The 17,198-nt window shown below is 38.1% G+C and overlaps 1 protein-coding gene across 2 annotated transcripts in view; it reads right to left on the reverse strand.

Annotated features, from left to right (window-relative positions):
- LOC120088362 overlaps nt 1-14,980 on the reverse strand; it is a 46,576-nt gene extending 31,596 nt beyond the window's left edge. The window contains exons 1-5 of one of the 2 annotated variants that reach the window (XM_039045600.1): nt 14,716-14,980; nt 14,244-14,339; nt 8,334-8,524; nt 8,143-8,247; nt 7,439-7,539 (exon numbers count right to left, since the gene is read on the reverse strand). In XM_039045600.1, the coding sequence (XP_038901528.1) occupies nt 7,439-7,539; nt 8,143-8,247; nt 8,334-8,524; nt 14,244-14,339; nt 14,716-14,833 (611 nt within the window). In that variant the 5' untranslated portion in view covers nt 14,834-14,980. The remainder of the gene's footprint in view (nt 1-7,438; nt 7,540-8,142; nt 8,248-8,333; nt 8,525-14,243; nt 14,340-14,715) is intronic. The other variant, XM_039045593.1, reaches the window with a different exon arrangement.
- Nucleotides 14,981-17,198: the final 2,218 nt, after the last annotated feature.

Consider the following 17,198-nt stretch of genomic DNA (forward strand, 5'->3'; position numbering starts at 1 on the left):
TTAGAGAAAGAGCGCTGACACCTACTATGTCCATGGCTAAAGATGACGACCATATGAAGACATTGTCGACCCAAATTTTGTGGAGGGGCACTGGTGGGCACAAAGTTCGTTTATCATCAAGGAAAAAGGAGAGGAAAGAGGGCGGTGAAGATCTAAAGAAGGCAAAAGCTTCAAGGGAGGCACACTATCAGAAAGAACATCAGGAAAAAAGAAAAAAGAAAAGAAAAATGGGAGAAAAAGAAACTGACAATAGCCTTAGTCACCGTGGTTGTCAACATGACGAAATTTTAGAAGAGAGTGGAACCATGCGCTTTTTTGCCAAGGGCTTGATAAATTGCCTTCAAATGGGCAAGATCCAAATAAGTTTGTTGAGGCTCATTTCTTTTCTAAGGCAGGAAATAAGACTGCATATTTTATAAGTTGGGTTTGGGTTGATGGTGTTCCTTATTAAGGAAGAAAATGAGACTGTGCATGTTGTACCATATGGATCTTAGGTTAGGTTGTCCTCTGTTTTAAACCCAAAATCTAAACTGAGAACAAAGCAATACCCTACCCACATTTTCCCTACTCTTCATCTTCGCGATAGACCCCTGCACATTGGCTAATTCACACCAATCGTGCTACCATCAGCCATTGTCGAATGTCGCTTGCCTATGTCACTACTGTCGTCACAACTATCATTGCCAGTCCACCTCTCATACCTTTGTCAATTCTTGCAACTTTTACCCAACTTGCACTTCCTATGCTATTGTTGTTGATCGTCGTCTACAATTGTCTATTGTTGACTTCGCACATCTCACCAAAACACTATCCAACTAAGTCTATATAACAAAATGTTCCAAGGCAAGTGTCTGATGAAAAATGAAGAGAAAAGAGAAATGGGGCACACAGAGATCTACGTTGAAAACTCTAGTACGAGGAGAAAAAAACACGATATAGAATTTTTTTTTTATTATAATTTGATACACAGGATACAAGGAGACTGCATATATAAATAGAAAAGTAGAAAACCCAAGAGCACTGTAAAAGGACAAAAATACCCCCTAGGTTACAAACCCTACTTTCAACACTCCCCCTCAAGTTGGGGCGTAGATATCAACAAGGCTCAACTTGCTAATACAAGAATCAAAGTTCTGTCTGGGAAGCCCTTTGTGAGAACATCTACTATTTGTTGACTGAAAGAAATGTAGGGGATGCAAATGTTGCCACTGTCAAGTCTCTCTTTGATGAAATATCTATCAATCTCCACGTGTTTTCTTCTATCATGTTGCACTAGATTATTTGCAAAGCTTATCGCAGCTTTATTATCACAATAGAATTTCATCGGAAGATTACTATCTTGATCGAGATCAGTTAGGACCTTTTTCAGCCAAATTTCTTCACATATCCCAGGACTCATGGCCCTGTATTCTGCCTCGGCAGTGCTTCTGGCAACAACTCCTTGCTTCTTACTCCTCCACGTAACGAGATTACCGCACACGAAGGTACAGTATCCAGATGTCGACTTTCTGTCTACCACAGAACCTGCCCAGTCAGCGTCTGTGTATGCCTCAATGCACCGTTTGTCAGATTTCCTGAACATCAACCCCTTACCAGGAAAGGTTTTCGAATATCTCAGGATGCGCTCCACCGATTTCATGTGTTCTTCGTACGGAACTTGCATAAACTGACTGACTGCACTGACTGCATAAGATATATCTGGTCTGGTATGAGAAAGGTAGATCAGTTTTCCAACAAGCTGCTGATATCTTTCCTTGTTGACCGGAACACTGCTATTCAAGTTACTGAGTTTAGCATTAACTTCCACAGGGGTATCAACTATATACAACCTGTCATACCTGTTTCCTTAAGTAAGTCGAGATGTATTTTCGTTGAGAAATAGCAATCCCTTCTTTTGAACGAGCCACTTCTATTCCGAGAAAGTACCTTAATTTACCGAGATCCTTGATCTCAAATTCCTCAGCCATTTTCATCTTCAGTCTGTCAATTTCTGAAGCGTCATCATCTGATATGACAATGTCATCTACATACACAATAAGGACAGTAATTTTCCGTGATACTGACTTCTTCGTAAAGAGGGTGTGATCGGAATGTCCCTAACTATACCCTTGCGATTTTACGAAGGTAATGAATTTGCCAAACCAGACTCTCGGAGACTGTTTCAACCCATACAAGGACTTCCTCAATTTATAAACTCGATGATTAAATTATTTTTCGAACCCCGGGGGAGGACTCATGTAGACTTCTTCTAATTCTCCATTAAGAAAGGCATTCTTCACATCAAATTGGTGGAGAGGCCAGTCTTTGTTAACTGCAACTGAAAGGACACGAACAGTATTCAACTTTGCCACCGGGGAGAAAGTCTCGGAATAATCTATTCCGAAGGTCTGAGTAAAGCCTCTGGCAACCAACTCACTTGTACCTATCAATTGTTCATCGGCCTTTTTTTACCGGCTGAAAACAAGAACCACACATTCTGCCAGCAAAGACTGCCTTGTGCCCCCTTGGAAGAGTAACCCGGTCCCAAGTGTTATTTTTCTCAAGCGCCCCCATTTCCTCCATAACTATCGTCTTCCACTCAGGGATCTCCATTGCTGCATGTATACTACTCGATATCGTAACTGTGTCCAGGCTCGTAGTAAGGGCCTTGAATTCGGAAGACGGGTTATTGTAAGATAGGTAACTTTGCAGTGGATACTTTGTGTAGAATCTTGTACCTTTTCTCAAAGCAATGGGAAGATCAAGAGAGGCATCATAACTTTTCTTCCCATCTGATTCCCCACCACATTCAGCCTTTTGCTCATGAGTCTCACCTTCTGAGTGGTCTCTTTCACCTTCAAGAGTACCATCCGCTGGAACAAGTTTTTTAAAACTGTCATCACTTGTACCTACATCCTCGTTGCATAAGGTGTCCTTGATACAATTGTCACCATCTTCTCTATCTTTACTCACATCATAGACATCAGTATCAACATAAATGTTACTATCATCAAGGGTAGGAATACCGGTATCTAGAACTGATGATGGGTCTGACTCCGAGACTGGAACCGGAGAGGTAACAGACGGCACTATTTCCTTTCTAAGATTCTTCCTATAGTACGTTATCCACAGGACTTGTTCAGTAGGAAGGATAGTCCCGTTGACACTTAGGACAGGTTCAAGAGGGACAAATTCAAGAAGAACACTCCCATCTCCAGGTTCAGGTAACACTAGCGATCTTGGACTCCAATTAGTCCATACAAAGAATAAGCACTCCCACATTAGATGGAAGCGTACTTGATTTTCATCAATCCGCTCCATACAGACCCTACTTGAGGATGCACCATTGGTGTGGAATAAGAAGCCTTCGTCACCTAGTCTGCTGAGGGGGTGTATAGAAAGAAGAAGCATGGCATGAGGACAGACAAATTTCCGATAGCGAATTACTTGACTCGATGGATGGATGGAGGGAGGGGGCCCCCCAACTCAAGCACGTACTCTCCCCTTGAGGATGACCAATGGGAAAGAAGGGTTGATCTTTAAGGAAGGTAACATCCATTGAGACAAAATATTTTCGTGAAGGATCGTAATATTTGTATCCACGCTGATGAAGAGAGTACCCCACAAAGACGCATTTCTGCACACGGGATAAACTTGGTGCGATTAGAATCATGGGTATGGACAAACCCAACACACCCAAACACCCGAAGTGGTACATCAGGAATAAGGCGATTATTGGGGTAGAACTCCTTGAAACATTTCAGGGGGGTTTGAAACTTTAAGACATGGGAAGGCATACAGTTTATCAAATGAGCTGCTGTTAAAATAGCATCTCCCCATAAGTACGAAGGAAAGGAAGTTGACAACATAAGGGAGCGAGCAACCTCGACAAGGTGACGGTTTTTTCATTCAGCTACCCCATTTTGTTGAGGAGTATACGCACACGAACTCTGATGAATAATCCCCTTCGCGACTAAGCATTCCCGAAAAGAATTATTGAAAAACTCCCAACCGTTATCACTCCAAAGGATAGCAATTTTTGTGTCGAACTAGGTTTCTACAATAGTATAAAACTGTTGAAAGACCGATGAGACCTCAGACTTATCGGTGAGAAGGAAGACTCATGTTAACCTAGTGTGGTTGTCAATGAAGGTCAGCGTTTGCCAGTAGAAGTAGTGACTGGTGAAGGACCCCAAACATCGCTATGGAAAAGTGTGAACGGTTTGGAAGACTTATAAGGTTGAGAGCTCAGCGAGACACAAGGTTGTTTAGCCCGAATACACACATCATAAGTCAAGGCAGAAATATTAACATTGTAAATAAATGGGAAAATAAATATTTCATATAATGAAAACTAGGATGTCCGAAACGATAATGCCATAACATGTAATCTCTTTCAGAAGTAGAAAAACATGATGAAAGCAAACAAGTCCTATCACATATCCTAGAACAAGTATCTTCAGTAAGGAAATAGAGCCCCCTGTCATGCCGGGCAGTGCCAATCATCATCCCCGAACTCAGATCCTGAAAAACAACAGCATCAGGTGAGAAATTGACCTGACATTTCAAATCTCTTGTAATCTTACTAACAGATAATAGATTATAGGAAATTTTGAGAACATGCAGCACATCTCGTAGAGTTAATCCCTCAAAAGGAAAAAGATGGTTTTTCCCACCACAGGAGCGAAAGATCCATCAACAATTTTGATTCTCTCATTTCCAACACTCGGACAATAAGAATAAACTAGTCAAAGGAGCTAGTTAAGTGGTCTATAGTCCCTGAATCTAGAATCCTCAGCTTGCTACCATTTATACTAACAAGGCCTAAGGATTGAATCATACCTAACTGGGCAATTGCGCTGACACCTACAGCACTAGAGCTATTATAGCTAGTCTCCTGATTTTGAGGTTGAGAACCTCCATTTGCTGATTCACTTGCCAGTGCTCGTCCAAAACCTGACTGATGTCGTTTACCATTGGGTAGACGACTATGCAAATTCCAACACTGGTCTTTGGTGTGCCAGGGCTTCTTGCAGTGTTCACACACCGGGGGAGGCTTGCTGTTCTGTTTCTCATTGACAGGACCTGACGTCTTAAAAGCAGCAGAATCAGTTGACGAAATCGGCATATCATTCATAGCACTAGACCTATCCTCCTCGAGGCGAATTTCAGAGCAAACTTCCATCAGGGATGGTATCGGACGATGTCCCAGTATTCGGCTCCGTATTGTATCGAACTTCAAGTTCAGCCCAGTGAGGAAATCATAGACACGGTCAATTTCCTCAAATTTGAAATTTTGGACTCCCCCACAAGGATAGTCCCAGACCATCTCGCGACATAGGTCTATCTCTTGCCAGAAACAAGACAATTTGTTGAAGTAAGCTGGAACATCCATTGTTCCCTGCTTGCACTTGTGAACTTGCTTGCGTAAAGTATAGAACCGGGAAGCATTCTGTCATTTGGAATACAGCTTCTGAACAACATTCCAAATATCTCACGCAGTGGCAACATATAATAAAGGTTTTCCAATCTAAGGTCTGTCTGTCGCACCGTGAGGGTTCGCCTAGTTGCTGCGTGAATCAATCTGGTGGCTGATCCAATCAACCGCCTGTCCTCCAGGTTGGGCTGCTCCAATCGGCTGATGAAGATATGGTAGGACCGTCTTCTGTAAGCCTTGCACCTCTATTGAGTAATGCCTGAGTCGCAGCATCAAGGTCTGTCCATTCTATAGCGGTTTGTACGACAGTGGCTATATCAGTGGTTGTGGTGCCAAATGGCACTTGTGATTCTCCTGTTTGATTTTCCTCAATGGTGGCCAGGGTTTCATCGCCATGCTGTGATACCACGATGAAAGAGGAAGAGAAGAGAAATAGCGCACACACAGATCTACGTGATCCTAGTACATGGAGAAAAAACTACGATATAGAATTTTCTTATTATAATTTGATACACTGGATACAAGGAGATTGCACATATAAATAGAATAGTAGGAAACCCTAGAGTACTGTAAAAGGACAAAAATACCCCCTAGGTTACAAACCCTACTTTCAACCGTTTCTAAGAAATAAAAATGACTTCGGGCGGTTGGGTGATGATTGTTATGAATTGAATGGGTTAGAAAGGTGAAGGTGTGGGACAATTGCGCAAATCACTGTTAAACTATGAGGTTGGTTACAATCACACCCTTAAAATTTTCATTTGATCAATTAACCCCTTTTGTTAAATTAATTTTTATTTGTGCATAGGTCGGGAAAATTTGTCATATTAAGGTAAAAAAAAAAAAAAAAAACCATGGGAGAAGAAGATTTGCATTGGAAGAATAGATTTACACTCGAGCATCATTTTGTTGAAGCTATTGTGGCAATCTCTTCTCAAATCTGAACTTCAATTTCAGTTTCAATTTTCAATATCACAATTTCACAATGCCTTCTTTCAACCTCATTCTTTCAAACTCCATTGTGTTCCTTCTCCATCTACGACCTCCCCATGCTTTCTTGCCATTACACATCGACGTTCTTCTAACCTCTCTACCCAGTTGCTTCTCCGACCCTATTTTCTATCTCAAACGCTCTCTCTCTCTGCCACTCTCTCTCACTTTCCCACTCCTTGACAACTGCCTCACTATTGACCACAAGAGCACTATTTACCTCATTTGTAATGATCCTGGCATCGATTTCATCGAGGATAAGGTCAAACATTTAAATACTCTCTCTCTCTACCAATCTCAGTTTGGTTCATCAAGGCTAAGGCCAAACACTCAAAGGCTAAGGCATCAATTTCTCTCTTAAATGCTCTCTATGTCGGCGTCAATTCGTTGATTTCTTCGCCCTATTCTTTCTCCTCTTGATGTTCTGATTTGTTTCAGGGCATTCTTTGCCTTCGATCAAACTTTGAGTTATTTAGGCCATAATAAGCCTTTGGCAACGGTGTAAGTCACCAAGCTCCCTAATGGCATCTTCATTGGATGCACCATTAACCACGTCGTCGCCAACGGCACTTCGTTCTGTCATTTTTTCGTCTCATCCTCCAAGCTTTTTTTCAATATGACAAGTTTCCCCTCTTTTACCTATGTGTGAGCTATACACAAATAAAAATTAATTTAACAAAAGTGGTTGATTGCAACAATAACAAACCATAAGGGGTTAATTGATCGAATTGAAAGTTTAAGGATGAGATTATAACCAACCCCATAGTCAAGGGTGGTTTGTGCAATTTTCCCTTTTTGGCTGGAGTGGGCATTTCAAGAAAGGGAAGTTCCTTTACATACCATAGGAAATAAGAGAAGAAAAACACGCCCCTTTCATGCAATAAAACAAATCTTTTGCAAGATATTTATGTGTTATCCCCTATGCACAAATAATCCATATTAGCAAAGTAAAGCCAATATAGAGGATACTTCTAGCTCTTGTAAAGAAAAAATAATAGGTTTGCTACAAAAAAAATTGCAGGATTCAAGAACCTTATATCTTCAATGCCATAGGATTCCTCCAATATGTCAATGGCTTCCAAATACATGGGCTCCGCTTTGTCAAATGTTTTCATGACTCTATACAGTTCTGCCTAAAAAGAGAATAGCAAAACATATTTATCACTTTAATTGTGCTTCCACAATCTAAATTAAATGCGCAATATTTCACAACAGTTCTTGATCGTAGGTTCTAAGCAAAGTAAAGATTTTAGTAAAGGAGTTTTAATATTAGATCCATTTCTGAATTTTAACCACCTAGGTTCCACTTCAATTTGTTTAGATGATAGGATCGCAAAATGCATATATGGCAGACACTTATTGATAATTGAACCCAACGAATTTTGATAGTATTTGTAACTACACGAAGACCTCCTTTTGGAGTTTGTATCCTTTGAACATTTTTGTGTCTTGTCTTTGGTTAGTGAAAAGTCATCATCTTGTGAAAAGAAACTATATGAAGACTTCAATGCAAGTAAAAATATCTAAACTCTGGGATTGATAACAACTAAGAACCACGACAATATAAGTCATCAAAATACTGGTTCTTCTACTACTAATAATACTGTATCGGACGTCTTGGTTCAAAAAAAATGTTATTCCATTAGGCTTATTAAGTACCAGCAGGAAAGTTCTATTCTACAATTTGAAAAAGGTAAAATAATCAAAAGATTAAAAAAAACCAGAAGCTAGAGTACCAGATTGTTGAAGGCAGATGCAACATGAGGATCTCTCTCCCCAAAACCTTCTTTAGCTTCTTGAATCGCAGTAATAAAATATTTTTCCGCTTCTTCAAGTCTTCCCTAATTAAAGAAAAAGTTAAAATCCTTCTTTGGGCAAATCATTAAAGAATTAACTGCTAGTGAAGGTAAAAAGAAATACTGCTTGCCTGCAGAAATAAGTCCCGAGCAGTATCAGTAAAAACCCTCCACTTTGAAGTATGTAAATTCGATATCACAGAACCATCCTCCACTTTGCGTAGTCCAATAGTGTCACTATCCTCAATACCATTTTCAGAACTTGGCTTAAATGATGCGTCTTTAGCTAAGACAGGATTTGAGTTTATTCCAAGAATAATAGCTGCACCACAGAGGTCAATCGATGTCATTACAACAAATTATCAATCTTCAGGCATCATCAATTCTTTCTTTCCCCCTTCTTTGAAGATTGCGGACAAATTTATTAAGAAATACAAAAAACTACATGAAATAGATGATGAAAGAATCCAAAACAAGAACCTCGAAAAGGTTTTACAAATACATAAATCCACCCCACCAACAAAAATTCAGTAATCCACACGGCTATTTATAATGAAAAATAAAAAGAATATTTGGGAATCTCAATGAAATTGCGGGAAAAATAGGTGTTAGTTGAACAATACTCTGTTAACTCTGAAATGGGGTTGCCTCTCCCCCCAGTTCCTTCATGCACACCTTCAGTCCACCACATTCACCCTCCCCTAACTCTCTCCTGTTTCTCTCTTCTCTCTCATTCGCTGTCTTCAATAGCAGTCTTTGCACATCAAACAGTTATAATTATGGATGTGCACTCTCAGAGTCTCACTTATCCGTTTCATACTGGAAACTAATTATTCAAAGGTTTTTCAAAGGAGAAGTTTGGAGATATGGTGTACTACCAAAAGACTAATTTCGAATGAAAATAATTCTCTCCTTCTAAATGAGGGAGGAAGTCTTTATTTATAGGGAAAAGTGATTACAAGATGCTAACAAAATAACAACTAACTAACTCCTTGGTATTAGTTTTAGAAAAAAGGCCCCTTGGTACACCATATTCCACCTCTCTAAAAACAGACTCGTCCTCGAGGATGAAAATTAGGATGCCAACTGGACGTCTTCAGGAGCAAAATAAGGCTTGAGATCAGCAACATTGAATATTGGATTAATATGTAGGTCACAAGACAACTCAATGCAATAACTTCATTTGGCCATCGGTCTACGAATGAAAAGTAGCATTAAATGCAGTTTTCCACTCATCCCTCAGCCTTATTCAAGTCTAGTGGTATTCACTCTGCAATTCCTCTTTTGAAAAAATCAAGGCTCCTCCAAGTTGATCAAGTAAATCAACTATTCTAGGGATTGGAAGCTATACTTCACTATAATCCGGTTGATAGCTCTACTATCAACGTACATCCTCCAACTTCCATCTTTTTTTGGTGTAAGTAGGGCTGGCACTACACACGGGCTCAAACTCGGTTGAATATGCCCTTCTTTTAGTAACTCCTTGATATGTTGATGAAGGATTTCATACTTTTAGGACTCATCCTATAATGAGGCAAATGTGGCAGTGTAGCTCTCGAGATTAGATCAATGTGATGTTGGATGTCTCGCAAGGGAGGTAGTCTCTCAGGTTCCTCTCTAAGTTAGGGGAATTCATCAAACTAAGGGTGTTCAAATGATCCAACAACCCAAAAACCTGGACTACCCAACCCAAAATGTAAGGGTTGGGTTGGGCTAGTTTTGTTCTTCGGTTGGGTTGGGTTAAACTTTTTCTATTTTTGTTGAGTTGAGTTGGGTCGCGGGTTGGTTAAAAAAGAATTGGGTTGACCTAACCCAACCCGACTTTATACATATATATATACACACATATATTTCTCTTTGTTTAAAGCTTGATTAGTTTGTTAATTTTTAATATTTTTCTTTTAAAATTGTTATGATATTCTTTGTTTAAAGTTTGTAATAAATATCATAGATATTTGGTATTTAACATTTGAATTTTATGAGATTTTAGTTATTAGTTATGTGTTGTAGATAAATTTATATATTTTTAATTAAAAAGAAAAAAATTATAACCCAACAACCCAACCCGAATTTTAAGGGTTGGATTGGATTGAGTTGGAGAATTTATTTAGGTGTTTTGCGTTGCAAACCCATTGGTCCAAAAAACATCCTCACTCAACCCAACCCAACCCATGTACACACCTACATCAAATAACCTTCGCACCTCCAGAGGAACTCCAACTTCTTGAGTTTCTTTGGACTTTTCAGCAACAAGTCCTAAAATATCAGCCTCCCTTTTCTTTCATTAATGTTTTGCCACTAATTGTAATAAACAAGTGGCTTTTGTCTTCTTTTTTCACTTTTACTCCCACATCATTCTTCTTGTTCAATAGGAGTAATACCGCTTTCTTGCCCACCCAATTGAACTCGTAAGTATTCTCTCTCCCCTTGTGCAAGGTTCGAGTATCATATTGTCATGGTCTTCCCAAGAGGATGTGACATACATCCATTTCTAACATGTCACATACTATTTGATTTTTATAGCCACTACCGACCAAAAGAGGGATGGTTCAAATTTCACTTACTTGTGCCTCACCACCTTTCTTCACGCAACCTATCTTGTAAAGGCTTGGATGAGCTTCCACCTTGAGATTCAAGGTTATCACTAGCTTTTAGGAGATAAAATTCTCGCTACTTCTATTGTCTATAATGACATTGCACACTTTGCCATTAATCGTGCACCGTGTCTTGAAAAGACAATGTCTTTGGGGTTTAGAATCTCCTTCAAGAGCGATTAACATACTCTGGAGAATACAAGATACTCTATCACCATCATCCGGTTCAATAAACTCAGCCTCCTCTTCATTTTCTTCACTATTTTCAGTCAACATTTCTTCTTCTTCTTCCATATAAGCCACTGTTTTTCGTTGAGGACACGCATTGGATAGATGGCCAGCATGGCCATATCGAAGACACTTGCCCAATGAGGGCCTATTGTAAGGATTCTAAGTTCTTTTCTTGAAGGTTGTGTCTGTTTTCTTCTCCTCGACTCCTCCTTGATTTTCTTTCTCCTTTCCTTTAACCGAAGATGGTGGATTTGGCTGGTCGGATGTCTTATTTGCAGCATTCATTTCCCTACTTGTGGATGCTTCCCAAGCAGCTTTTCTTGATGAATTCTTGGAGCGAATTTCATTCATCTCCTCCACGGTTTCAGCAAGAGAAATGGCCTCGAATAATAAGTAAAAATGTTGTAGTTTTACCTATTCTTTGATGTTCATGCATAGGCCTCCAACAAATCTTGCAATCAAATGTTGCTCATTCTCCATCAAGTTCGTCCTTGCTCCGCGGTGGAACTCTTCAATATAATCAGCCACCAACCATGCTCCTTGCCTACAATTTCATATTGGTTATACATTGTTTGCTCGTAGTTGGGAGAAGGAAATCGTTCTTTCATCAATCTTTTCATCTTTTCCCATGAGTGAATCGGTCACTTTCCATTCCTTCTTCTATTGATTTCAAGTTGATCCCATCAAGTTGAGGCACCAACTTTTAGCTTCAAGGCTACTAAATGCACCTTCTTGTGATCGGGAGTATTCATATAGGTAAAGAAATTCTCCATATTCTTGATCCAATCAAGGACTGATTCAATATCATGCTTCCCATTGAAAGTTGGCAAGTCTATCTTCATTTTGTAATCATGTGAGTCACCTCTATCTCCATACCTCTCTTCTCGTCGCCTTCTTGGAGCATAGAACTCCTCTTCTTGATAATATTCACTTGATGAATCCCAATCTTGGTCTTCTTGAAGCCTATCTTGAACAATTGGTTGTTGTCTTCTTTTTTTTTTTTTTTTTTTTGAAGTGGAAACTAAGACTTTTCATTGATATAGTGAAAAGATATTACAAGATAAAATAAAAATATAGAGAATCAGGAGGTGCATCCAGGCATCTCAACTGGGTTGACACCTCTTTAGCACCCACATCATATCCTGATATCACAACCAAATAACAAAATGTCTAGTGTCCGAGAGTACAAACAACAAGAAACTGTCGAAACAACCCAGAAAGCCTCACAAAATACAACGAACAAAAGCCTAACAGCATCTAAATCTGTACATCTTATGAAAGCTAAATACAATTCAAAAATTAACAATCTTGCATAAAAAAGGAGCTCCAATTTAGACTTTATATCTTGCACTAAGTATTCTTCAAAATATTTGGAGAGTGAACACCACGGGGAGCCATTCAACTTTGTTGCCTCATATCAGTCCTGCCAATGCACTACTTTATCGTGGAAAATTTGTTGATTTCTTTCGAACCATAGATCCGTTAATAGTGCTTTGACAGCATTGTTCTATAGCACCTTGGAACCCAACTTCAGTGAAGGACCCAGCAGAAACTATCAAAAGAAAACTCGTTGATTTCTTCTTGGATTTTCTTGGAGCTGTCTTTGAAATCTTGAAGCTCTTTCTTGATGAATTTCTTGCTGATTTTAGACAAACCTTGGTCATCTCGCTCCACGCCTTCCTCTCCTTGCCCAATGTTGATTGTAAACCGGGACGTCTTCATTATTTTGAAGGGGTGCTGCTAGTAGATCCATTCTCTTGTAAGTGCTTCCATCATTTCTAGGATGTTACTCAATGTTTCATGAATTCCCTCCAAAGAGTCTACAACGAGCCGCAAGCGTACAATTGTAGTTCTTGGAGAGAGGATGGGTGTGTCTTCCGCCTCTTGTTCTTGCTCACGCCTTTCACCCATGTTTGGGTTGGTAGCTCGTCGGATGGTCATCAGTCCAAGGATTTCTTGTGCTCTGATACCAATATTTTGTGTACTAGCAAAAGACTAATTTTGAATGAAAATGATTCTCTCCTTCTAAATGAGGGAGGAGGTCTTTATTTATAGGAAAAAGTGATTACAAGATGGTAACAAAGTAACAACTACTAACTAACTAACTCTTTGGTTAGTTTTACAAGAAGGCCCCTTGGTACACCAAGATATCAGATATCAAAATCCTTATTTCTTAGAATAGTAATTAAAGATATCTGATTTTAACCTTTTTCAAAGTTGCTTCCATGGTGGCTTTGCACAACTTTAAAAAACCTCATGACACCCCGAGGAGCATGTGAGACCTCAACTATACACACATATGGGAGAAAAGGCAAAAGAGGGAATTCACAGGAGAGAAACGGTTAGTGGGACGACAAAAGTTGTTATGCAAGACCAGTGGAGTCAGTTGAGGGTTTATGTAGAGGTTTTGGCGGATTGGTTGGGTGTGGGTGGTCATTCTGGAGTAAGTTGCAGTTTTAGGAGAGGATTCCCAGCTCTCTCAAATGTGTTGGTGTTCTTGTGATTTTACATTTTCTTTCGTTATTATCCAGATATTGTGATTTTGTTGTTGCTATCTTGAACTCAAGTAATTTTCGCTAGGACCCATGTGGACAAGTTAGAAGAAAGGAGCAAGTGATAAACAACTCTCCAAGAAGAAAGAAAGAAAAATAAATAAATAAATAAAATAATAAAGTGGGCTATTTTTAAATATAGGAAAATGAACTAAAATATTTGTGAATAATAACAAAATATCGCAGTCCCAGACACAGATAGTAGTCTATCATTGTCTATCGCGGTCTATCACAGATATACTGCGATATTTTATTATTAGTTGTAAATATTTTTAGTAGTTTTGTTATTTAAAATAATTTTCCTAATAAAAATAATAAACAAAAAGTAAAGTAAAGCCTGGCAACAACCCGCTGTAAGATTGAAAAGGAGGCGTCACAAGTTCATAAAAATTTCTTTTTGTTGTGCTTGGAGTTGTTTTACAAAATGGGTCAAAGATTATTTTAGCCTATATCCGTACTGTAAACATAACATGAGATTTAAGTGAGTCTCCCTTGTTTAAAGAAAGGGAATAATAGAATTGCAAAGGCAGATTCCATAAAACAGGAAAAAGAATGGTTTTAGTTTAAATTTGATTATCACGCTAAATCAAATCCTAAAATGAAACACCTCGAGTAACAAGAGTCAAGATGGAAACACCTAAATATAACGGTGAAAAGAGCAAACCTGCAGCAGGTCCAAACAAAAGAACCCATGGAAAACCATTGAGATAACGATCATGAAAGCCATTGCTGTTATTACACGAAGAAGATTTCACGTTGCCTGCAAGGAAGGAAAAACAAAGTTATTAACAAACATAAACAGCAATTCGGAGCAATTGTGAATCAATTAAACAATCCTTCAAGGCTTCAACCATTTGTCCACGCTTGTAAGAATTGGAAAACCTAGTTTAATGAGAACTCTGTGGTCCGAGATTAACAACATATCTCGATGTTACTAACTCCTATAGAGCAAAACATGATTCGTATCATGAAATAGCTGACTAATGGCAATTCATTTACTTGAACATCATACGAATTAGCTCTGAGTAAAAACCCACTTCGAACATTGTGTAATTCATGTTATTGCAGGTTTAATACTGCTGTATCACGAAGTACATATATGGTTACGTAGAAGATGAAAAACTTAAATTACGTACAGCGGGAGGGCAAGATCGATACGTTGGGAGACGTGGGAGATTCGAAAGTGCGATGGAATACTGTAGAGCGAAAGATTAGTCTGTTTAACCATTTTGAAGCTGCTTGTCTTGTGTACATCCCTGCTTGCTTCGGGCGGTATCTTGAGTGATAATGGGAGGTAGGTGGAGGCAAACGAAAGGGGTTTTAAGGGGGGTTTAGCTGTACGGTACTCTTTCTACCTTTCGCTCAATGAAAAAATGGGTCAGATTCTACATTGGATTCAGTGGTAGTTTGAAAGGAGCTCATACCCCGAGATTGATAATATACATGGTAGTTGAGTTATACTTCAAATAATTTTTTTTTTACGCATTATGGTTTGTTTTGTAGGAGATGAAATTAAAGTACTAAAAAGAGAAAAAAAAAATAGAATATTGAAGCAGACATAAGCTCACGAGGATGGTCTTTTCTATGAAAATGAAGGCCTAAGTTACAATTATAGGTCGAAGTTCATTTTGATAACTTAAATTCTCGTGACTAAATCATTAGGATGAGTTTAATATAAAGATTTTAACCTTTGATCATGAACAATTACATGTTAATAACTATTGAACTAAACAAGCATCAAATGGTCTCTCTCTAAACCTATGTACTATTAAACTATGATTTAACTATAATTTTATCATAATTTTATCGGCTTCATTTTGCCTACCTAAACGTAGCTCATTTTGTTAAGGCATATACCACGACCAAATGTTTAAAAGATCAGTTCCTTCACCCTTAATATGTTGTTGAGCTAAAATAATAGTTAAAGTATAATTTCTATTTTGCATTTAATGATACTTCAAATATTTTTTTTATCTACATTGTTATTTAATCTTGAGCGGTTGACTTATATTGTGATTCTTATTATTTATATTAACATTCTACCATTTCATTTCATTTTTCAAATAGAAATTTTAATATAGCTAAATTAGTAATCAATCGATGACTTATAATTAAACTTGATTAAGAAGAAAAATGATACGAGTTTCTATAATTTGGCCAAGTTTGGCATTCTTTGTAGAACTATTCCATGCACTCCTCTATGAAGGACCCCCACAATTTAAAACTTTAGTTTCTGTCACATGCAAATCATTGTCAATGGCAAAGCTAAAAATCTGGAAGTAAAATAAATAAAAAATTACAACTTGTTGTACTTTTGTTTTTAAGAAAACAAGACCTTTTCATTGATATAATGAAATGAGTCTAATGCTCAAGGTACAAGAAACAAAACAATAACGAAAACAAGAGGACGAACAAATGTGAATACAAAGACATTACAAGGCCAATACTTGGATATAATAGAAAAATCAATTCTTCCAAACTAAAAGGCAAAACTCTACAACATTACTTTAAACAAGACTTTCCCATCCAGTAGAGGACAAGACTTGATTCTCAAAAGATATAAAGCTTCGAATGTGGTTAAACTCTACAATATTATTTTAAACAAGACTTTCCCATCCAGTAGAGGACAAGGCTTGATTCTCAAAAGATATAAAGCTTTGAATGTGGTTGAGGCTTGAAAGTGAATTCGCAACATGCCTGGTTTAAATCTTGAACAAAAAAAACCTTACTAGAATTTGAGACCGCAAAGCATAAACTTGATCATAGTGACAATCCAATGATTTTTCATAAAAAAGCATAACCCAAACAAGATTAACGTAGTAATTTGATCGGGAGTAATTGGCACAAACACAACAGACAAAACGTGAAGAGCTCTGACTTTAGAGAACATAACTCTACATCCCAAAGGACAAAAACCATTAAGAAGTGGAGCAATATAGAGTAGCCGAGAATAAGTCAATGAAGGCTCCTTACACCAAAACATCAAACCAAAAGGAAAGCACCTCCCATTTTCAACGAATAAGCAGTATAAGAAATAAACTTCAACCAGATTTTGTAGCACTTTTCAACAAAGAGCAACTAGTTCTTGCCTGAATCTCCACCTCCATTTATATTAGAAAAGAAAAACCAAACCTCTATTCTTCAAAAATCCCTAAATAATAGCATCATGAAAAAGCACTTTGCACACCAAACCCCACGCACTCCATGAAATAATCTCATAAAAACTCAATTTGAGAAAATTACGCCGATAGTTGCGTTAGAGAAGGGGAAGGGATTTCTAGTAAATGAAATCCACACGCCACAGGAGACGTGAATTTTGAGGGAATTTGAGGAGATAAATAAGTTTCACTCAAAGGTGTTGTGCTAATGCCCTTCTGACGCTGAAATAATACATTAAAAGCATTAAAAACTTCTTGTACTAATACAACTCCAACACAAGTACACACCTCAAAAAGTCGAAAACGACACATTTAACTGCCATCTCATGCATAGTTCAAGTAGTTAAAGACAAAGTACTAGTCAAGAATCTCCCTTCAATTGTTGGGTTGTACTAAAAACAATAATAATAACTTATTAAGAGACATGGGGATAACTAAAACAAGTACTCTCCATATAACTC

Source organism: Benincasa hispida, chromosome 1 (assembly GCF_009727055.1).
Source record: "Benincasa hispida cultivar B227 chromosome 1, ASM972705v1, whole genome shotgun sequence".
Classification (NCBI taxonomy): Eukaryota; Viridiplantae; Streptophyta; class Magnoliopsida; order Cucurbitales; family Cucurbitaceae; genus Benincasa; species Benincasa hispida.